We start from the raw sequence: 23,620 nt of genomic DNA, 5'->3' as shown, positions 1-23,620 counted from the left end.
ATAGATCTGCCTTGAGCTCACCGAGTAGTTTGATAGTTTGGCAATGACAGCTAAATTTGCGACACATCTTAACACGCGGATCACATCCACGTCAACGTCGAATCTTCTGGTTTAACATTCTCCACCGTTCTGGCATATGTTATCGATGGTTATGTGCCGGAAAAAAGTGCCACCATACGTCCCGCAAACCAAGCAAACCTGTGAACTACGAAGACTGAAATCCATAAAGAGGGCAGCATTGAGAAAGCTCACTAGACACCGCACACAAATTCATGATGACAATATGCGAGAACCAACCATCTTTCTAACATAACTCTGAGTGGAGTTGACATCAATACGGACATGATTTCCAGATCATCATTCGCCTCGCTCCATATTCTAACTTTCCAGTGCATTGCTGTTTTTCCGACCTGTTGAAAGCTATCGTATGTTTTTTCAGTCCATAGATAAGGAAACACTCTGTCCAACTTCTATAAGACCACCCTGATTCTATTTCGTTGCAACACAAACAGTTAGAATTTCAACAAGACATTGTTGAATGCTTAGAAGAAAGTGTATTTAACGTCAATTTCGTTCAAAAGAATTGTTTGTTTATTTATTGTGCTCAAATATGATAATTTCAGCTGTCCAGTTACTATAAGACTACTTCAAAATTTATTATTATTATCAATGAAAAAATCAAAACGATCGGCTGATTTACATGTCAATAATTGGCAAGCTTGCCATTTTGACTAATAACCTTCAAAATTCGTGTTAGGATACAATTGACCAAATTCTGCTGAACAGATTTCTCGATATTTTTTTCATTTTTCCGAAATTACGACCTTGAGCACCTCAACCGTGGTGTACCGTTTTCCATCGGCGTATATATGATTCTGCGTATAAGGATCCCCCTTAAGACTTTGAACAGGAATAGAGTCTGGATAGCGAGCCGGTCAGTCCAAAAAAAATAGTTTTTGGTTCTTAATCCATTGCTTAGTTTCCTCGCTGGTATGAATAGTAGCATTGTTTTGCTGGAATGTCAATTTTTTTGACGATATCCATGCAAAAACGGTAGAAGAGAGGATTTCCAGTTGCACAGAATCCCGCCCAAACCATGCACGAGCCTCCATAAAAACTGCTGGTTGAAAAATACTGTTCCTTCTTCCATAAATCACGCCAGTACCCGTTGAAACCATCAGGACCATCCAAATTGAACCTTTCTTTTTCGTTAGTGAAGACATACATTACATACCTATACATTGAAGAACTTTTCGTTATGGTATATAGCAAAATGAATTATTATTGAAACATTCTTTGTCACAACATATCATTCCCCACTGTAGATTCATGTGAGCTTTGGCAAATCTCAGAAGTCTTCCGATGTGAGATGGTGTAAGATGAAGAGCTTTAACCATTTAAGCCCTCTTTATGTGAGAATTTTTTACCAAAACTTGACGAATTGTCAGCCGAGTAACATTTAAATTGAAATATTCCTTTATTTGCGATTTTGAAGTATTCGTAGCTGTTCTGGCTATTTCCCGCTTATCCTGGTCAGAGAGTTTCTAATTACGCGGAGTTCTCTCCTTTTTCCGTATCCTTGCGGAATTGACGAATTTACGTTGGATTTACAACCAGATGGCGCAGCGAGTAAAATGAGGATGTTTTGTTTTTGACGTAGGACTACGTCTAACCGGAAGATATAGGGGGTGAAATGGAAATCTAGGCACTGAACAAGTAGGAAAAAATGCAAGATTTGGAACGCTTATAACTCGAGCATTTCTCAATAGATCGCAAAGGTTTTTGCATCAATTGATAGGAAATATATCTACGCATCTATCATAACGAATAACATTTAATTTTTCTTGAGATAAATAATTGAATAATTGTGAAATATCAAGCATTGTCAAAATACACTATGTGCCCATTTTTGATTAGTCCATTTTGTGCTCCTCAAATCGTACTGACCAAAACGGGCAACCAGAGCAGCAGCGAAATAGAATGAAGCACGATTGGAAAGGAAAAAGAAAAAAATGAACGAAACATTGGTCGCAGTCTCACACATGCGTAATTCTCGAGCCAGCCAGTCAGCTTAAAAATCCCTGCTCCGCTGCCGTAACGATCATTCTCATTCAAACCGTACACCACATCGGTTCGCATCACAACACATCAACAAACCAACCCAAGCAGCCATGTCTGGACATAGTAAAGGAGGAAAAGTGAAGGGAAAGGCAAAATCCCGCTCGAACCGTGTTGATCTGGAGTTCCCCGCAAGGGTAGCTAGGCCGAGCGTGTTAGTACCAGTGCACCAGTCCACCTAGCCGGCGTTATATAGTTTCGGCCGCCGAAGTGATCGAGTTAGCTGGTAAAGCTGCTCGCGACGATAAGAAAACCCGCATTCGGAACAGAACACATTCGGTTCGGTGGACATCAAGACAACAGGCAGTTGCTGCGAGTGGCGAGTGGCAAACGCAATCGCAAAACGGCAGCAGGTAGCAGAAGAAAAAAGTTTGTTCTTTATACAAACTGCTTTGGTGGCAAATCCAGAACAAGGCGGCATCGAGGGCGTTCGAAATGGTTTTCTTCAAAACCACGAGTACTAAGTTTTCTAAATTGAAACCATTCCATAAAACAAGGCGCTTTTCAGGGCCATTAAACCTTCCAAAAAAAAGTTTAGGATAAACAGTTCAATGCTTTCTAAAACAATATCCAAAATAATAATAAAACACAAATTAATTTTTTCATAATTTGTTTGCCAGGATATGATGAGTATGTGAATTTGGCAGTTGTTCTGAGCTTATTGATTTTCACCAATTCTTAAATTGCTTCTAGATTGAAAGTACAGTAATTTACACTTATCTCTACATTTAGCTAATTGGACGGACCTGTAATGCGACATATTTATTTGGAAATTTTGGAAACATAGAGTTCAGGGTCCAAATTATGACCCCACGTTGAAAGTTGACACTGTACCACTGTCATCGCAAATGTTCAATTACAGGTTAAAATTACCTCCAATCCAATACTGAGTGGTGGTAATGCGACGTGCCATTGAATGTAATTTACTGTAAAATATGTCAGAAGAAATTTTCCAACTGTGAAAGCTGTGGCGAGTGGCAAATGCAATAGCTAAACAGCAAGGTTTAGCCGAACAAGATGGGGATATCGAGTGATAACAAAACAATAAACTCTTTAGATTGAAGATAATTTTGTGATCCTGAAAAGGACCCTTTTTAGCCTGCATGTGAATCCAACGAGCGAACAAATCGTAATGAATGTATTTTTTTGCCATCGCTCCCTTTTAACGCTCATTCGTTCGTCTCGTTGGACTCGCCCCTCTGGCTGAGTCTGCCGATTTGTCTCTATCCTGTGAGTGTGTACCGCTAGAGTATAAAACACGCGGACCCCAAAAAAATATCTTATTTTATTTCAAACCGTAAACCCGTGTGGTTGTACGGCATCGGCATCGTGGACGTAACAAAGGAGGACAAGTTAAGGGAAAGGCAAAGTCTCACTCGAACCGTGCAGGTCTCCAGTTCCCTGTTGGTCGCATTCACTGATTGCTCCGCAAGGGTAAACCCGCATCAAGAACAGAGCAGCTTCGGTTCGGCGCTCATCAAGGCAACAATTAGTTTCAGTGAGTGGCAAAGTGTTTCTCCGGCACGTCGCATTAAATGTAATTTACTGAACAACATGTCACAAGCTGGATGGGAAGAAATTTTCCAACTGTGAAAGCTGTGGCGAGTGGCAAACGCAATAGCTAAACAGGAAGGTTTAACCGAACAAGATGGGAATATCGAGTGATAACAAAAACACAACAAGATGACGGCGCCAGTGGTTGTGTGGTTAGCGTAACAGCCTCACAATCCGATCGGCCTGGGTTCAATCCCAGCTGACGTCGTTGGGATTTTCTGAGGCGAAAAATCTCTGGTTACGTCTTCCTTCGGAGGGGAAGTAAAAGAAGTTGGCCCGGCTCATGAGTTGTTGAGTCTGATAGGTAGGAACAGGTGGAGTCGCCTCCCTGTTGTCGGTGATTGGCACTAAAGTGGCGGAAATAGGCCGACGAAAAATAAGCGAAGATAAAAAAAAAAAAAAACACAACACCAAAGGTTTTTTTCAGAACCATCAACATATTCATAAAGAGTAAACAGTAAACTAATCCATTTTTCAGGTAGATAGGTAGGTATTCACGTAGGAGAAGAAAATAAAACAATATATTTAAAATATATATTTAACAAAAGCTGTCCCCTTTGTATAATCCTACGTCACTCCGGTTATGTCCCCGACATTACCCACCCGTCTTTTTTGGTATGAAATTCGTTCAAATTTTGTAGAAAAATCAGAATTTATCTTCAAATTTTCCGGTTTCATGTATTCTTTCCACGATGAAAAGGTTAGAAAATCATCATTTTACAATGTACTATGTATATTACGAGGAATGGCTTGCAACTTTTTATTGTAACTTTAATTTTTTTTCAACTATGTAAACGATGAATAGGGTGTTTTGTGCTAAAAATACTGCAAATCCTTCTCGTATCGGCCCCTACATAATCAATGATATCAGCCAATTTGATATGATATCGATTTCATCGCAATTATCCATAGTATCAATAAACGGTATGCATTGTCAAACTTAAAATTTTCGAAAATTATCTATGACTTTGGTCAAATCGCGTGTTGAAACCATCGTAAATATACAAAACTCCAACTTTCTTACCATATACTGACGACATTCAATGGCTGAAATGAATCTAAATTGAAATAAAATAAATAATTACCAATTAATGCATACCGGTTATTGATATTATAGATAATTGCGATGAAATCGATATCATATCAAATTGGCTGATATCATTGATTATGTAAGGGCCGATACGAGAAGGATTTGCAGTATTTTTAGCGCAAAACACCCTATTCATCGTTTACTTAGTTGAACAAAATTAAAGTTACAATACTTATAACAAGCCATTCCTCGTAATATACATTGCACATTGTAAAATGATGATTTTCTAACGTTTTCAGCGTGGAAAGAATACATGAAACCAAGAAATTTGAAGATAAATTCTGATTTGTCTAGAAAATTTGAACGAATTTCATACCAAAAAAACAAAACATCGTCATTTTACACGCTGCGCCATCTGGTTCTAAAAATCCAACGTAAATTCGTCAAATGAAACGTATTCGCGATGACAACGGTACGGTGTCGACATCTGGATACGAGATTAGTTTCTCACTAAACTTATCATTATAATATCAAATTCAGAGGCGAATGCCACATTAGGCAAAGTCTCTATAAAAATAAAATAAAAATATATCAAATTATCTTCAGATGAAATTTTTGTATGAGATTATTATATTACACGAAGAAAACAAAGTTTTCCACTCACATTGAATACCAGTTTGATACGAAGGTGTTAATTTTCATTAATGATTTTTTATTTGAAAAGTGCTCATTCTGTCTGAAAACTCATCATTATCTTCGACACTTCGCTAACTCGTAAAACGTAGTTCAATGGCGTGCCGTTTATTTCGTTTCCACCGTGAAGTGTATTCGAGAATCAGGCCCAGTATTTTTCCGTCAAACTCGAGAATGAACTTTGCGAAGATGACAGGTGAACGTTTTCTGTTTCAAATAAAGTGAGGCATAAACGGAGAATAGATGGGTGAGTTTTATCTGTGAATGAGTGTTGTTGAACGAATTTCGATGCGATACCTGTTAATAAAAGCAAAACTCGAGAAAGGAATCGTCCGATTTAGGGCTGTCTTTATTCTATCATATTTTCTGTATCAAACATTTATTCCATGTAACGGAGAAATATGTTATTTGCAAGTGGTTGAAAAATCTTGAACGAGAATTGTGTCTGAAAATAATCTGATATCATAATGACGAGCTTTGGTAGAAGTACTACGGATTTTATAGTGAAATGTAATTTAAAGGGTAGATCAGAAGATCAATCAATGAACAGTTTTGCGATTGGACCCATGAATGTGCGCTCAATAAGAAAACAAGAAAACAAATAGTGATATAATGGATACTAAGAATATTCTTTGTTTTATTTTTACGAAGCTCGAAGAAACGTCCAAAATGAGTGTCTCTACACTAGAATACCCCTTTAAGTATTGTCAGAAATGAGTAACCAGTAACCATTGTATTGTAAAGGATTCAACGAAATGAGAAAAAGTGAAATTGATGGCACAATAGCAACTATTCCTCCAAACAGAGACTCGAATTTGTTCGAAGGAATTTAGCTTTACGTTATGATTGTAATTTTATTCCTTTCCTTTTTCTGGATTCCGATCAAATCTATTTGCTAGAAAAGGGAGCAGAGTGCCGTCTTCAGTGCGACAGCCAACAGATCGGTACAGCTTGTTTGTCTGAGTGGCAGACCGACTTCACAGATACGGATTGCATAAACAATAGTCGACTAAATATTCAAACTAGATGTAATAGTACTTACTACTAAAATTCCATTGCAATTTTTAAAAATTCTGTACTTTGTTACCGGAACAAGATGATGAGTGAGCAAAACCTAAAAAATATATAAATCCGTATTTATATCAAGTACCTTCAATTTAAGTTCATGCTCACCTGTAAACAGTTCGGGTACTTCTAACAAATCGAATAAATGGTTTGTTGGTGGCGTCCTTCAATAATGCGTCTCTGAATCATTTGCACTTCGATTTACTCGAAATGTGATCAAAGTTACTGGGGAATCAACAGTCAAAACGAATCGCCGAGGGCATTTCTCTATCGTATTCTACATTCAGAAAGAAAACCCTTCTTACGATTACTGTATACAAAACCTGAATTATTACATTTTACATTTCGTCACTTTCGCTCAAAACTATATCCTCATACAAACGCCTCAAAGTCAATATTCCATTTCTTAATCTAGTTTTATAATTATTAATCTTTAGTATACTGCCCTATATCTAGCTCTCTTAATGTCTATTACGGGGTTCAACTCCCGCGCACTAGTCAATCATCACTGTCAAAAACAACAAAACAAAATCTCTTCATTTACATTCCCCTCTCCTAAAAAAAATCTGGCACTCTCTAATCCCCCAACACCACCTCATCATCATAATCATCGTGCCGGGCTCCCTTCAGACCCGGCTTCGGTTGCAGTTTTGGCATGGGATGACCGCGCAGTTTGCCCCGGGACTCCGCGACGCAGGTTTTGTTCTTCATGTGGATCAAATAGTTCTGCCGATAGCGGAACCCTTTCAGGCACCAGTCACAGCTGAAACTGGTATTGTTGGTGTGCGTTCGCATGTGCACCTTGAGGTGGTCGGACCGTTTGAAGGTTTTCGAGCACAACTTGCACTGATATGGCCGCTCTCCCGGTATTTTCTCCATCGGTGGCGCTCGTTTGCGAACTGTGCCCAGCTTGGTGGGAAGGGATTGGTTGGCGAGGGTGGTATAGCTGCTGTCGTCCTCGTCCTCTTCGCTGCCGTAGTACAGATGAGGAATATCTGAGAGTCGCGGTCGCTTCAGCGCTTGTGGCTCAATCTCTATCTCTTCCTCATCTACGAATGGAGCTAAACCGTTGTTGAATTCTTCTGGGGAAATTTCCTCGCCCATATCGTCATCGTCGGAAAGTGCGATAACATCGTCATCCTCTTCAATGGTGGTGGTCCCATTGCTAGTGCCGTTCTCCGGGTGGCTGGTTAGTTGTTGCAGCTGTTGTTGAGCTTTCTGCTGCTCGTGAATTCCTCGCATTATCTCGGACCGATCGATCTCAATCTGCAGGTGGGAAGTCTTGTGCCGTCTGAGATGCTGCAGTCGCTTGAAACATTTTTTGCAAACTTCACACTGGTGAGGTCTATCCACTGTGGGTTCGTAGGTTTCCTCCCGCGTTATGATCGCGGCCGGCACTTGTTGTTTAACCAATGGCGGCCGTGCGGCGGGAGTCGTCGGGAAGGTGAATCTCCTCCGATAGTTCAGCTGCCAGTTTTTAGGCAGAGTCACATCGTCAATCTCTGCCGGATGTGCCTGAGCAACGTGTCTCCGGCAGTGGGGTCGCCGTAAGAATTTCTTCCGACACACCTTACACTGATGTGGTCTTTCCCCTCCAATCATATGCAGCAATGTGTTCAACTTGGCACCGAATTCCTTAGACCACTTGGGTATCCGCATGCCATTTTTGAACTGAACCGGCATCGCTGATTCCTGTGGCGGTGGCGACGATCCGTCATCATCGTCGTCGTAATTATCACTGTACATTTGATCGTCCTGTTGCATCATACTTTCCACTGGAACCTCCTCTCCGACCAGATAACCGCCGTCGTTACTGTCTCCCCCATTCTGAAACACAACTTCAGCATTCTGTTGCTCCTCCGGTTGATGCTGCTGCTGCTGCTGCTTCTGTTGCTGCAATTGTTGTATCCTCTCACTGTGGAAGCTTGTTGCCTGCTCGAGGGCTGCCGTTTCGAAGGGGAAGAAAATCTGTCGAAAATTTGCCTTCAGGTACTCGTCCGTACCCATGACCTGATCCCGGAAGGCTTGCCAGTCCTCGAGTCGGCTGCTGCAAAACTCGCAGATTGTCGCCGGCGCGCCCGGGAAGTGTTCGATCTGTAATTAAAATACGAAAAAAATGAGATGGATTAGCATATTTTATAGGCGTGTAATAAATGTATGTGGAGAGAAGAAAGCGTGACCTACTTTGTTAATTAATTTAGTCCAATTCAAGATATTCAAGGTAAGTAAAACCAAAAAAAAATGTCAAATTTCATATTCATGCCGAGTGGTGTTCACAAATATGGACCATGTCTTACGTATACGTATATTCCTTATGAATAGAGTAAAAAGCAATTTAAATTAAACAAAATTATGAGTTCTTGGATTATTTCCAACAATGAATCCAAACGATGAAGCGGACGAACAGATGAACAAGTCTAACCGACTTTCTCTAGAGCAGGGACTCTCAAACTATTTTGAGCAAGAGACCCCTTTTCCCAAATGAAGTAATACCATCGACCCCCAAAAAATTTGTGGTAGGTCAAGGTGAGTAAACTTTAAATCATTCTCTCATCAATAAATTGACATAAAATTCAGAAAATATCAAGTGTAATTAATAATTATTAATACAAGGTTCAACAATAATGTTTCCACTAAAATATTAGTCATTCTTATAACAAGTTGGTTCACGTAACACAACTTATACAGTATCTTATCAACCTCTGGGAAACTGATATCGACCCGAGGGATCGATATCGACTGCTTTTAGAACCCCTGCTTTAGAAGGAAGTCTGAGTGCTCTTGTGAACTTGTAGCTTTATCAGTTTTCAAAAATGACATATTTAAATTATCGCACATATCATAGATGATTGAGAAAAGGTTATCGTAAAGAAACCCCCCCCCCCCCCCCCAATCAATTTCATCTGGGCAGCTGGAAGCGATGATAATAGGATTTTATAGGAAAAGTGACATTTTTATACGGTTGAGATCGTATTAGACTCGTCAGTATAGACACATAATATTTAAATTGTGCAAATTCAAAACCACACCAGCGGAAAGGCATGTTTATATTGTTGACTAAAAAGCGAATCGATTTTGGGTAAAAAAAAATGAATTATTCCTAATTTTTTTCTCCATTACTAACCCTTTCGCTACGAGCGTCGCCTATAGACGACGTCAGGGTGATACTGCATATCGATCACACCTAAGCGCGATATGCACACTTTTCGGCTCAGTACTCCGTTCAGCGGTATCACTCCGAAGGAGCTCCCTGCCGTAGCAAAAGGGCTAATCGATTTATATTTTCCTTTTTCTTTAGTCTCCAATTTTACTATTTTTTAAATTTATTTGATTTTCTCTAATTCAATTTTAAATTTTTTTCAAAATTTACTACAATTTTTCAAATTTGAGATATTTTCCTCTTCAATTTTCATATTTTCTATTTTCCTCTTCAATTTTTCATATTTTCCTCTTCAATTTTCTACAATTATTTTTTTTTTCTATTTATTGTGTTTCTACGATTTTGTTATCTTTTTAAACTTTCTTCAATCTTTAATTTTATCCAATTTTCAATTTACTTCAATTTTTCAATTCAATTGTTTTCAATTGTTAATGTTCCCCAAGTATTGAATTTCTACAATCGTTATTGGTTTGAAATTTTGAATTGTTAAAAGTTTTCTAGGTTTTTTTTATCTGTATTATAGTGATTTTCAACTCATTTGGCTGGTTCGTCACTTTTACTTCCATTTTTGGAAGAATGTCGGGAGTGAGAATTGAACTCGTGACCTTCAGTGTGAGAGGCATGGATGTTACCACTACGCCAGATCGCCTCCAAAGTTTTCTAGTTTTTAATTCTTTTTTCAATTTTCTTCAATCTTTAATTGTAACCAATTCCCAATTTTTAATTTTCTTTTCTTTCAATTTTCTTCAAATTACATTCCATTTTCTTCAATCGTTATTTGTTTCCAAATTTCATTTTTGTTTTTTTTTTAAATTTTCTTTCCTCAATTTTTGTTTTTCTTCCAATTTTATTTCCAAGTTTTGGTTCTCTTCAATTTTAAATTTTCTAAAAGAATTCAATTTTATCCAATTTTTAATTTTCTGAAAACATAAAATGATCTACATTTTTCAATTTTCTTCAATTAATTCTCCAATTTTTTTAAATTTTTAAATTTTCAATTGTTACCAATTTCTTTCAATTTAGTTCTCTTCAATTTTCAACCCACCCGAATATTATTTTTATTCAATATTCAGTTTTCTCCCATTTGTAATTTGCACCAACTTCTTATTTCTTTATTATTATTTTTGTTTTAATTAATCTTTAATTATGTTAAGTTTATATTTTTATTCAATTTTTCTTTGTTCCAATTTTTAATTATCTTCAATTTTCTCCCATTTTTTTTATTTTTCTTCGACTTTGTTTCTTTTCAATTATCAATTTAAATTCCCTCAAATTTTATTTTTCTCAATGTTTGATTTTTAATTTTTAATTTTCTTCAATTTAAATATTTTATTTTTTGGTTACCGATGTTCAGTTTTTTTTATTTAATTTTGTTAATGTTTTATTTCTTTGTGATTCTCTAAATTCACCTAATTTTCTCAGCTTTCTGAATTTTCCTAGCTTTCAGTTTATATTCTCAACTTTTGAATGTTATCAAGCTTTCCTAATTGTATTTAATACAGGGAAACTTCGATATAACGTACTTTTCACTTCCAAAATTGTACGTTGTATCCAACGTTTTATTGAAGCATAATAAAGAATTCAGAAACATAGCTCATATTACTTTATTGTGATGCTGTTTGGGTAGAATTAGTAAATAATGATGAAAAAATCCAACTCGAAGGTGAAGTCAACCTTTCTCATGATGTTTCCCTCCATACTGTTGATTGAGTGGAAATAGATAAAAGACCGCTTGCTTGTTGAAAAAACTTTATTTTTTAGAAAAATGAATTTAAATTTTTTTCTCAGAGAATTTTTTTTTGGCTTTTTTTTTTGTTTTTAATTGAAGAATAAATTGTTTTCTACATTTCATTTTCTGACATAAATTTTGTAGGTCTTAGAGTTTTTAGATATCTTTTTTCGAAAAAGTTTTACAATAAAAGCTTAGCATTTCAAAAAAAATCTAACTCAAAAAATGTAAGAACTACGAGATATTGTCAAACAATAAAATACAGGAAATTATTCAAGCTAGTGTCGTTCATTCAATAATAATTAATTTAAAAAAATAAGTGGTATTTGAAAATATATTTTAAAAATTAAAATTCGTTTTTCTTAAAAACATATTTAAGAAACAATATTAACGAAAATTATATGAATAGTCCATACCACTATCAACAAGTCTCCCATACATTGGAAGAAAGGCACTGTTAATTTTGGCAAATTTTGGGAGATCTCCAATTTTTTTCAGTACGATTTAAAAAAATGTATTTCTTTGCCCAAAATTTTGTAGGTATTATTGTTTTTGAATCAAAAAACTGGTAAGGAGAAGAGAAAAGAAAAAAAGACACTGTTCAATAAGTAGTTTCATTTTTTTTGACATTTCAAGTATGCAAAGTTGCTCAAATGCTCAATATCTTTACACCCACAACGTTTCACTGCCAACTCCTAAGACGAGTTGGCATGAAATTGGTCCATGTGTACGTTATATCGAAGATCTCCTGTATTCTTTTTAAGCTTTCTTAATTTTCTCAGTTTTCTTTCAATTTCTTCTATCTTCTAAATTTTCTTAGCTTTCTTAATTTAAAAAAAATATTTTTAGCTCTCTTAATTTTCTTGACTTTCTAGATTTCCTTAATTTTATTTTCTTTTAATTTTCTTAAATTCCATTAATTTTCTAAGCTTTCTTAATTGTCTTAATGCTCTTTATTGTTTACTTTTCTAATTTGTATAGCTTCCTTATTCTCTTCGCTTTTCTTTTTTTTTTTTACTTTTTCAATTTGCTCAGTTTGTTTAATTTTCTCAGCTCTCTTAATTTAATTAGCGTTTTTAAGTTTTTTTAGCTTTCTTCATTTTTTTCATCTTTTAACATTCTCCGCTCTCCGTGTTTTTTGAATTTCTTTGGCTTCGTTAATTTTCTCATTTTTTTATAATATTCTTAACTCTCTTAGTTTTCCTAGTTTTCCCATTGTTTTGAATTTCCTTAATTTTCATAATTCTATCAATTTTGTTGATTTTCTAGGTATTCTGATTTTCTCAATTATTTTACTCTCTTTATTTTCGTGGTTTTCTCACTGATTAAAAATTTCCTAAATTTTTCTTTTTTTAATTTTATTAATTTTGATAGTTTTCTTAGCTCTCACAAAACGTGGAGGCGATCTGGCGTAGTGGTAACATCCATACCTCTCACGCTAAAGATCACGAGTTCAATTCTCACTCCCGACATTCTTCCAAAAATGGAAGCAAAGACGAACCACGACAAATGAAAGTCACTAAAATACAGATAAAAAAAAGCTCTCACAATTTTATTGATTTATCTTTTCTTTTTTTCAATTTCCTCAATTTTTTCAATTCTTTTAATTTCTTAATTCTCTAATTTTTAGAATTTTTTTTTATTAGTTTTCTCTCGTTCCTTTTTTTTTCTTAGCTTTCTCAATTTTCTTATTTCTAGCAATTTTCTTAATTTTATTTTATTCAATTTTCTCAACTTTCCTAATTTTCTTATTTTTTATATTTTCTATGTTTTTAAATTCCGTCTGTTTTCATTATTTTCACAAACACCGTTCATGAAGGATTTTTTAAGGAAAAACAGGAAGTGGGTTATATCTATGGTATAACCGCAAGGGTGACGTAGGACTATCGTTGATTTAGAGATCATTTGTATGAAGTTGAATTTGAATTCATTCTGAATGAATGAATATTTGGAGAACTTCGAAAACGAGAGCGTTACGTTGGAGGCACAAGGTTTTATGCATCCAATATTGGATACGGAAATATCCTACTGATGGGGAAGAATAATCTTCAGAAGCTATCCTGTTAATTGCGATTGATTGAAAAATCACAAAACCAAATGTGGTCACAGTGTTACATGGATAGAAAACATTAAAGTAAACTCTTTCATATGTATGTAATTTTAAATTCCCAGAGGAACTGGCAGATTATTTTCAGTAACGATTAGATATTTCCACATTTTCCTCGATACTGGAAGCCCACCAGTGGTTAATGCTAACTCGATAACCATCTGTTAATAGCACTTGATTGAAACATATTTGGTCACAGTGTTACATGGATAGAAAACATTCCAATAAACTCTTTCACATGAATGTATTTTTAAATTCCTAGAGGAACTGGCAGATTATTTTCCGGATCTTTCTCGATCCAAACGGAAAGAATTCCGTGCGTGTATGTGTGTGTGTGTAGCGGCTGCTTCGAGATCTTCCCGGGGAACCGTTTGTAGCATCACTCTCCTCCTGATGGATTCCCTTCTGGCCTAAGGTGCACAAACAGGCTCTTGGTGACACCGTTCATCCGCGCTTTCATGATAAATGGAGAGCTTCACCACAACAGCGACAACATGCTCCAATCGCTGTTCAATTAGAACTGAGTGGATTTCCGAGCGGCGCTCGCTTATATACCGATTGGTGATTTCAATAGCCTGTTTTGAAAGCAAATTTAAGACTATTGAAACAAGTTTTTGGATCAGAAAGTAACAAGTATAGAACGCGTAGACATTTTATCTTTCGAATGAAGTGTTTATCCATACCATTTCGTTCAGTTGTTTAGGAGCTATTAACACTCAAAATCTCGGTCTCCGACGTAACGCTTTCGTTTTCGAAACTTTGATTTTACACCCCGGTATAGAAATGAAAGACGTAGTCCTACGTCAAAAAAATCTTTGAAACAATGCAATGGCTACAAAAATGATCGATCGGAAGAGCCCAATACATAACTACATAACTCGTTCACTAACTGAACTGGAGATTCAACCCAATGATCTCATCCCATCCGTTAACTGGGCTGCAAAACCAACTGCAAAGAAGAGATGCTTCTGACAAAGAGGAAATCATAAAAAACTAAATCGAAATTTCAAATTATCCAACAGGAAGCCATCTCAACACACCGCTCCATTCCTCATATTTTTTAGAAGTGTCTCATCAAGTCTCAAGCAAGGCTTATAGCTGCAAAAATATTTGTTTCCGAAACCATCACGAAATTTCTTGGCTTTCAACAAACCGTATTAATTGTTCTATTTCCACACCACTTCAAGGAGCATTGCATCAGTTGTCAGCCACTACTGCCTCGAACATGAACGAATTCGAGCACCCCTACCGAGTGAGAGAGCACAAACAGCAGCAGCAGCAGCACCAGCGACACAGCTATATAATAACAACCCTGCTGCCGCCAGGGGAACCGCGCTTTGTTGTGTGCTATATAAACATCTACACCTACCCATGGAGGCGTTCGCCGCATTTGGTCTATCTTACCAAAGCGAGGTTTCACATTGCATGACCATCCATCGCATGGTGCGCGGGTTTCAACGCGGTCGTCGGGCGAACCAACCAACCACGGACCAACGAATCAACGAACCAAACAACTAGTTTTCGCGTGATACCCTTGAGGACCAACGAAACCAGAACGCGCGGCTCAATAACCATCGCCGTCGACACAGGTTTTTACAGCTGGCAGCGAGAAGTGTTACGCGGACGGACCATTCATTTGGGTATCTGTGTTGGTAGCCCTCGATTTTCGTTCGCTGCGCACTCATCGATCTCTCGCCTTGACGCGTGGCATTAGCCAAAAAGGTCCCCACTTACTCATCGTCATCAGCCGCACAGCATCGAAACCCCGTTTCCAGGCAGCCAGAAAAGACCAGAGTCGAACCCCTGGGTGGAAAATACCATCGCTGGCAGCTGTTCATAACACGGCACACTGCAAAGTTGGTATAAAGTTACCAACAAACGACAAAACGGGAGAAACAGCAGATAATCTCTGGGGAATGAACGGCAGTCATCGTCATCATCATCATCGCCATCTTTGTCGATTGGTCGGTCGGTCGGTCGGTCCGCTGGGGAAGAAGTTTGTGAAGAGCACAATATCTCGATATAGCATCTTCTTGGCTTGGTGTCGAATCGAACGAGAGATGCCTACGTGTGTGTCGAGTCTGGTTTCTTCTAGAAACGCTTCGTTCGTTCGTTCGCTCGCTCGCATTCTATTTTCATTCAATAATACCAACCGACACATTTCGAGGATCTCAGGGCGTTGGCTTTGTTCGAATGTAGGATGGATTTTGTAGGAATTTTATGCACCAACCCGGGCCGACCTGTTTCAGCCTGGAGACAGCAGCGGTACTTGAGTTGGGTTTTGCTGTGTCCTTTTTATCGATTTTTTCCCCAGTCGATGGGACGTTTCGGGCTGAAGCGAGGCAAAAGTGAGGGCGAGAAGTTTGGTTCCTTTCCAAGAAGATTGATGGAATGATTCTGGGATATAATGGCCCCTTGCCATCATCGGTATGGGTCGTACGTACGTGCGTACCACCGGTGGGGTACGAGATGATGTGCGGGATTTGCGAGCAAAGTTGGAAAATCGATGCGAAGACTAAATACGTTTCGAGCGAACGTTCTTACTTGTATTTCTCATACATGGTCAAGATAAAAAGCAAAGCTTAGGGTAGTGGCGCATAAAAGTTGATTTTCACAGGATGAACATTCTTTATGGTGTCGCTCCTCGATTGTGTTGGGTGGGAAAGCACTCCGGACTCTGGTTTTCTCTTTTGTGTAAGAACCTTTGTGGTGAATGAAAGGGGAAATATACATCGGGACACACGCTGTTGATTCCAGTTGTTCCACTTTACTCTGAGAGAGTTTAAATTTCGGTAGAAACCATAACCAAACACAATTCTTTTCGAGTTTGAATGAGCTCTTATATCGCCGGTTTTCTGTTTTTATATAATCAAATTAACACCATAAGGGTGACTTCAGATTAAGAACTTGCTTGGCTCGGTCAGTCCAGACGATTCACTGTTTTACTGTCATCCCAAGGGTCCCATGCAAATGAAACACAAATTTATGCCTAACTCGAGAACTAATCAAATAAATGAAACCAAATTTGGCATGTGGAAGTTTAAGGGGGCCAGAAATGTTTCTATAGTGGTTCGACACTTCTCCGACTCTCTGAGAGGGGGCTGCGATACAAGTGAAACACAAATTTCTGCATACAGTAAAACCTGTTTTTGTGCGGCTTTTTTTTGTGCGAATTTTCTTTTGTGCGATTTTTTTGTGCGGTTTTCTGTTCTTGTGCGGTATATGAAAAGAAGCATATTTGACGAAGTTATCGTTCATTTAGTTTTTATTTTATGGTTTATATGCATTTCAGTGCGAAAAAAGCATATTTGCGTCTCAATTATCCACTTTGGAATCATTCACCTCCTCCCATCAAATGCTCTAAGTTTTTCTAAGTTATTGCATGACATGATTTCTAACAGCAACACATTTCGACATGCAGCTAAAAGCACAAAACAGCCACGCGCAACCGAAAAGGCAAACTGTCCCATCGCAAAGCATGGAAACAAAAGGAAATTGAACGGTGAACGGCGTGAATTTGAGTTATTTTCTTGGGGGAAATTTTTTTATACGGTCTACCGCCCAAAAAAGTTTTTTTTTTCAAAATGTGTACCGAACACGATTTTCTAAAGCTACTGGTGAAGTTTTGCACGATTTTTTTTGTGCGGTCCCTATCCCCCGCACAAAAAAAAGTATGCCTGTAACTCGAAAATTAATCAAGCATATGGAACCAAATTTGGGATTTTTAGGGTACGACATACAGTCAATCGCAAAATTGAGTGTACACATTCTGGTTGATGATACTTTCCATTTTTTCAGTACAAAATATTTTTAATATATTTATTCTTTTTGATGCATATTAATAATTCACACAATCAACTAGTTATACGCGCAATAAAATTTCGCGATGTTATTTAACCCTTAAAGATGAAAAAATATCAATTTGAGTGTACACCTTAAATTTCTCTAACCAAACCTTGTTGCGTTGCGAATGAGGGTACTATTTTTTTCATCAATGGGTAATGTCAACACCCAACAACTGCTGGGACAGTATGACCATTTTAATTATTTTCTTATCACTACATTTGAGTAAGAAAGATTGCTTTTACGATGAACATAAGTCGCTTTTAATTATTTATTTTTCAACCCCGAAAAACTCAAAAATAGCAAACCACTTAATTTCGCGATTGACTGTACCTCCCTCCCCTGGAAGGAGGCCACATACAAATGAACCACATTTTCCAACCTAACCTGATAACTGAAAATATTCGGAATCTTTCGATTTCCTTCTATAGGGTTTTCCAAATTTTATTCATTTCACATCGAGAGAATGAGCTTCTGTTTCTCGTAGTTCATTAATGTTGATTGACGCAAAAACTTTTTTCTTCCGGTTTTCTTGTCTTCTGGATAAAGAGAGTAAGAGGTTTGCACTAGTTGAATTAATTACCTCGAGATTTTTATTGATGCTATTCTTTCGAAGTAGTGCTCCCGTGGTCGAGTGGTTTGCGTTCCACATTATCATGCCGAGGGCTCGGGTTCAATTTCCGTTCTCGGCGGGAGATTTTTCGTTAACCCTCTACAGCCCAAGCCCGCCTTTAGACGGGCTTCGCGGATTGTCTTTTAAAATTATTCAGACATGATTTTCAATGTTCACCCCCACTAGAACGTCTTTAGAATATTTTCGTCTACCATACATACACATTGTTTTTATGCTGGCAGCTTTCTGCTAGGAGTTTTCTATGTTGAAAGTCGGAAATTCGAGATGATAGTGAAGTAGGTTTTTTTTAGATAAATAAAAAACTTGGGCAGTAGAGGGTTGAAGAAATTTCTTCCGACTTGCACTGTGGTCACGCGTATTCTAGAGCTTGCCATTCTAGAATATATTCAAGGCGTGTTATCCGGCATAGAAATCTCAACTGAATACTAGGGGAAAGTCGGGAAAGACGGACACCCCTGTATAATCGATAAATTACATTTTTATATTAAATTTTAATTAGGTACAAACTTGCAATACAGTGTTTCAATACCTTTGACACTTACTGTGACAGCTTTTTGTTGAAATCTATATGTATAAAAATGGAATGTTGTCTGTCTGTCTTTCTGTCTTTCTTCTATCTTTCTGTCTTTCTGATTCTTAACTCGAAAACTACTGAACCGATCGTCATAAAAAATTATATGTAGGGGTTTCGGGGAAGTTTCTTATGATAATTCGAGACCCCTCCCCCTCTCAAAGGGGGGGGGGGGGGCGGTGCTGCTATACAAATGAAACATAAATTTCTGCATTATTCGAGAATTAATCAAGCAAACGAACCATACAGATGAAGCATGAGTTTCTGCATAACCCAAGAACTAATCAAACGAATGGAACCATATTATTTGCATTATTTGAAAAATCTTCGAGAATTGTGTCTGAGAATAATCTGATATTATAATGAAGAATTTTGGTAGAAGTACTAGGGAATTTATAGTAAAAGGTAGTTTTAAAGTGTAGATTAGAAGATCAATCAATGAACAGTTCTGCGATGTGAATGTGATAACGAAAAATTAATTTTGGGCGGGACGAAGTTTGTGTTTTACCATCACTTCTCTTCCAGTTTATCGAAACAGCGGTGAAGTTTTCTCACTTTCACTTCAGAAATTTTCACAAAAATAAAATACTAATCAAGTTGAAGTATTGAAACTATCTATATGGTATACCTATCCCTACGGATATGCGTCAAATTTGACGCGATCGTAATGTAGACAAAGTTTTGAGTGAACATGCAAACATCATAACAAAAACCAAAAGGAATGCACCGACAATACTTTGATTTGTTATCTTCGTTATTTCAAATGAGACAAGCGATAAACAACTGTTGCCGAGAAGCAACAATATAAACCACGAAATACAGAATATAAATTGAAGTCCGAATGTGGAGAGATTTAAAAAAAATCAGTTGCTTAGTTCGAGAATTGAAAAATCAAATACTGCAATATTTTTTGAATCAGTATCAATCATTATGTTATTGTGAACCTCAATTATACATATTTTATTTTTTACTCAAAGTATACCATGTGTTGTAAGTATTCGTTCACGCGTCAAATAGACGCCTGTTCGTAGAGATAGTTATACGAGGGTAGTCCGATAAGTACTTAGCCTACAAAAAAACCAAAACTTTAGAAAAGTGGCGATTTATTTTTCAACATAGTCTCCTTTTAGCACACTTAGCACACTTGATCCAGCGATGCTCCAACTTCTTCAATCCATCTGAAAAATACGTTTTCTCGAGGTCTGCAAAGTAGGCCTCCGTTTCGACGATGACCTCCTCATTCGACTCAAATTTCTGCCCGGCGAGTGACTTTTTCAAGATTGGAAACAAAACAGTCGCTCGGGGCCAAATCTGGAGAATACGGTGGATGGGGCAGCAGTTCGTAGTGCAATTCGACCAACTTGGCCGTAGCGACGGCGGAATTTCCATTTTTTCCATTTTTCCTAAACCCGCGGACACGCCCGCTTCCACACACGGTCAAAACAAAACTACGAGTCCCATTCGGCTGAAATTTAGACAGTAGCCGACAGTTACGAGAATGTACTACACGATAAGTAATCTCTCTTGCGATACTGACACCATCGGGCGATGAGGCTAAGTACTTATTGGACTGCTCTCGTATAACAAAAAGAGTCTTGGCTCAAAAAAAGTCGCGGTTCAAAAAAGAGTTTCAGCTCAAAAAAGAGCCGCTCAAATGAACCATCTCGTTTCAATGAACGAGCGGCTCTGAGCCGCTCACTGAAATGAACCCATTTTGTCCACCGCTAATACGCTCCTTTAGCAAGGCCCGACCGAACTTTAGCGAGCGTCGAACAACAACGAACAAGTACCATCAGTCGTACTTGACAACTTCTATTCAATTCTATTCAAAATTCTATTCAACTTCTATTCCCACGAATATCGTGGGTTCATAAGCTGATTTGACGAATGGGCTTGTTTTATTCATACGGATGTCTTCTCATTGCATCCCTTTTATTCTATTGAATAGTCGCACCTTCATTCAAGCCGCTCATCATGCTGTTATTAGAGATTTGCCAAGTAGAAACCAAGAACTGGTTTGGAAACATCAGGTTTGATGAGAGTAAATTTCTAACGCTTCTCTCATTACTGTGAGAGTGTCACGCCAACACATAAATAAGGGAACATGAGAAAATACACTCCCATCGCCTGCTCTGTTAATGTTTTGTCTATATGGCAGTGAATAAACCAAAATAGTGCTCCAATGCGGAAAGCTGAGGTTGTGAAACTGAATTATTTTTTTTCGTTCGAATCAAAACATTCATGACATTCATCACACGAGAAAGAATAGCTTTCGGTTGACAATGAACCCCTTCGGATCTCAATTGACGATATTAACCAATTTCAAACGATCGAGCAACGCTTTTTTTGTTGACGAATGGTATTCTTTGCCATTTTCATCGATTGATGGCAATGAGGTACGTATAGAGGTGGAGCAATAGGCGAAGTGTATCTGTATTGGCAAGCAAAATATCGTGTCGTAATTATTTGCATTCAATATGGAATGTATATGGAAGAAACAAAACAATGTTGAAAGTTCTCACGGTTGCATGATAATTTGAGCCAAAATTCTTATGAAATTATTCAACTTTTTGTTTTTGAACGGATGACAATTGTATCGTGGCTTATTACGATTATTTATGTGGTGAAAAGATCCAGAGATCAATCGTATGCTTAGTTCTTGAAATCAGTAACATTTTCGGTGAAATTTTGATTAATTGGCGTTATTCTCTCATAACATACACACCGACACTGAGAGCCTTCGAAACATACACTTCATAACGTTAAAATAATGAAACTTCGTTTGTTCCTATGAACGTGGGGTGGTGAGACTTTTATCCGTCTTTTTCGACGTGATTAGCCTCATATTCAGCGGGAGCTCTAGAAAAAATGTACGTTTTTAATTGATAAATTACTTCCTCAAAATAGCATTTTCACATGGATGCGGTGGACAATCAAAGATAAACACAACGACTGACGTTGTGACGTCACTCCACATCTTCATTACCTTTTTTTTCGGTCATCTCAAATTTACGAACAGGACTTTCTAAAAAGTGTTTATCCCCGCTCAAAAACACTATACAAAATTTCAGCTCAATCGGACTTTATCTACTAATGTCGGACAGCCGTCAAAGTTTGATTTTTTTTAAAACCGAAAAATCACCCAAAGCGGGAGTAAAGGAAATCGGGGTTTTCAAAACAATTTTTAAGGCCAAATGTTTTCAAATTGCATGAAACTTCGAGATATACTGTCAACTCATGTCAGGTATACCTACCCTCGCATGATGAGACATCCTTTTTGCATGGAGAGCATGAAGGTGGTTATGAATATTCTATTCAACATGATACCAGACACTCAACCCTCCTGTATTCGCGCGCAAAATCGTATCTTGTATACTCACAGATTGTGCGTGTCTCTGAAATATTGCTAGCGTTTGCATTAAAAAAATGGACAAAAATTGCCGATTATTCATGGGTTTACCTTCACACGCACTGACGAAACTACCCATGCAGCATCAATCATGGCAGCTCTGTCAGTCGAACTCAAAGGTCAGGAGCAAATTGAGACGCCTGTAGCACGATGGAACGGTGCAAATTGTCCTGGTGACGCGAGATGCTGGAGCGCTCGTGAGTTTCTCCAGTCATGCCGGTTGTGGGGTTGTGTTGGTGAACAATTGTATAGCGCCGTAAGTCGCTATTGTATAGCGCCGTAAGTAAGTAAGGTTCGTATTTTACTTCTCCCACGAAGGAAGTGAGCGTCGAAGTGAAGTTTATTTCAAACACCAAGTTCCCCAAGAAGGTGCCGGTGTGGCTGACAATCAGCGAGAAGGGGATGACAAAGCCGCTCTTCTTTAGCTCCAGACTGGCCGTGAACGGGGAAATTTATAGTACGAAGAGCCTGCCGGAAGTTGCATCGTTCATCAAGGAATACCATAAGAGCGAGGACGCGGTGTTCTGGTCGGATCTGGCATCGGCCCACTACTCGAAGCGATCGTTAGAGAAGATGAAGCGGCTGAATGTCGGAGTGGTACCCAAGTCGGCAAAATACACCCAACGTCCCCCAGCTGCGTCCCATCGAGAATTTCTGGGCAAACCTAAAGCGTAAGATCTAATCCAACAATTTTGTCGCAAAAACTGAGAAGGAATTGATGAATATAACGAAGAAAGAACTCAAAAACATGCCTACACGCATGTCTTCGTCTGCCATGGCGAATGTCCCGGTTAACTGCTGGAAGGCCGCTCTCAAGAGCGTAGAATTTTTTTTTGCAAGTAAGCTAATATAATTACCAATCTTTATCAATCTTAAATATCCGTGTGTTAGGAAAAAGTCCATTTTTTAATGCAAACGTTATGAATAAAACAATCGGAACAGACTTTGGATATGAACAGGAAAATCACGGATTAGGTCCCTAAAATTTTACCGATCAGGTCGCCAGATCTCGGTTGTAACGCACACTGTTCATAACATATTTTTTGCTTGGAAAATGGAGGTCGGATTCAGCGTCGAGGCAATTTGCCGTATTTCATAAACACTTCTGAATGGCCCGCGTCTCCTCCCGATTTGGATCAAGTGAAATTCGGTATTCGGGAATACATGCTAGGAATTCTTGGATGAAGTGAAGCATGACTTTGGACACTTTTAAGAATCGTATGGTGATGATTTGGGACAAAATGCCAAAAAGCCGGAATATTTTGGAAAAACTGAGTGTTTGTTTATCTTAAACCTCAATTTTATCCAGTGTAAGGATGTTAGGTCTCCATTTTTCGCCCAAGACTTGTCTGACACAATCCGCTAGTATCTCAATGTTTTTTATACCACATAACATAGCTAATTTCAATGAAAGAAACCTTATGGAATTTGGAAAGATTCAGATGCCAGAGAATGGTTCTCAACGAAAACACATAGGGGAGGATGGTTTTAAAACGACTGGATCACCCTTTTCGGATTTGTTTTTCTGAAACTTCACCCAAAACCACACCAGCTGGTAAAAACATAGTAAAAGTTTAAAAATACAAATCAATGCTGATGTCCAATGTGATAAACCAGTTAACTGTGTCAGCAGAATCGAGCCATGACGAGTATATTCGTCGATCACAGAGCAGATTGCGCTGGTAAGATATTGGATGAAAAAGATGG

General features: G+C 37.9%; 1 protein-coding gene across 1 annotated transcript in view; it reads right to left on the bottom strand.

Moving 5' to 3' along the window:
* Positions 1 to 6,252: 6,252 nt before the first annotated feature.
* The window catches only part of LOC129764725 (zinc finger protein 28-like), a 34,348-nt gene continuing 16,980 nt past the window's right edge, over positions 6,253 to 23,620 (bottom strand). The window contains exons 2-3 of the mRNA XM_055764143.1: positions 6,569 to 8,554; positions 6,253 to 6,509 (exon numbers count right to left, since the gene is read on the bottom strand). Coding sequence (XP_055620118.1) covers positions 7,037 to 8,554 — 1,518 coding nt within the window. The 3' untranslated portion in view covers positions 6,253 to 6,509; positions 6,569 to 7,036. The remainder of the gene's footprint in view (positions 6,510 to 6,568; positions 8,555 to 23,620) is intronic.

The sequence above is a fragment of the Toxorhynchites rutilus genome, chromosome 2 (assembly GCF_029784135.1).
Source record: "Toxorhynchites rutilus septentrionalis strain SRP chromosome 2, ASM2978413v1, whole genome shotgun sequence".
Classification (NCBI taxonomy): domain Eukaryota; kingdom Metazoa; phylum Arthropoda; class Insecta; order Diptera; family Culicidae; genus Toxorhynchites; species Toxorhynchites rutilus.
The sequence above is the reverse complement of the archived record's forward strand: the minus strand, read 5'-3'. Positions and strand labels throughout refer to the sequence as shown.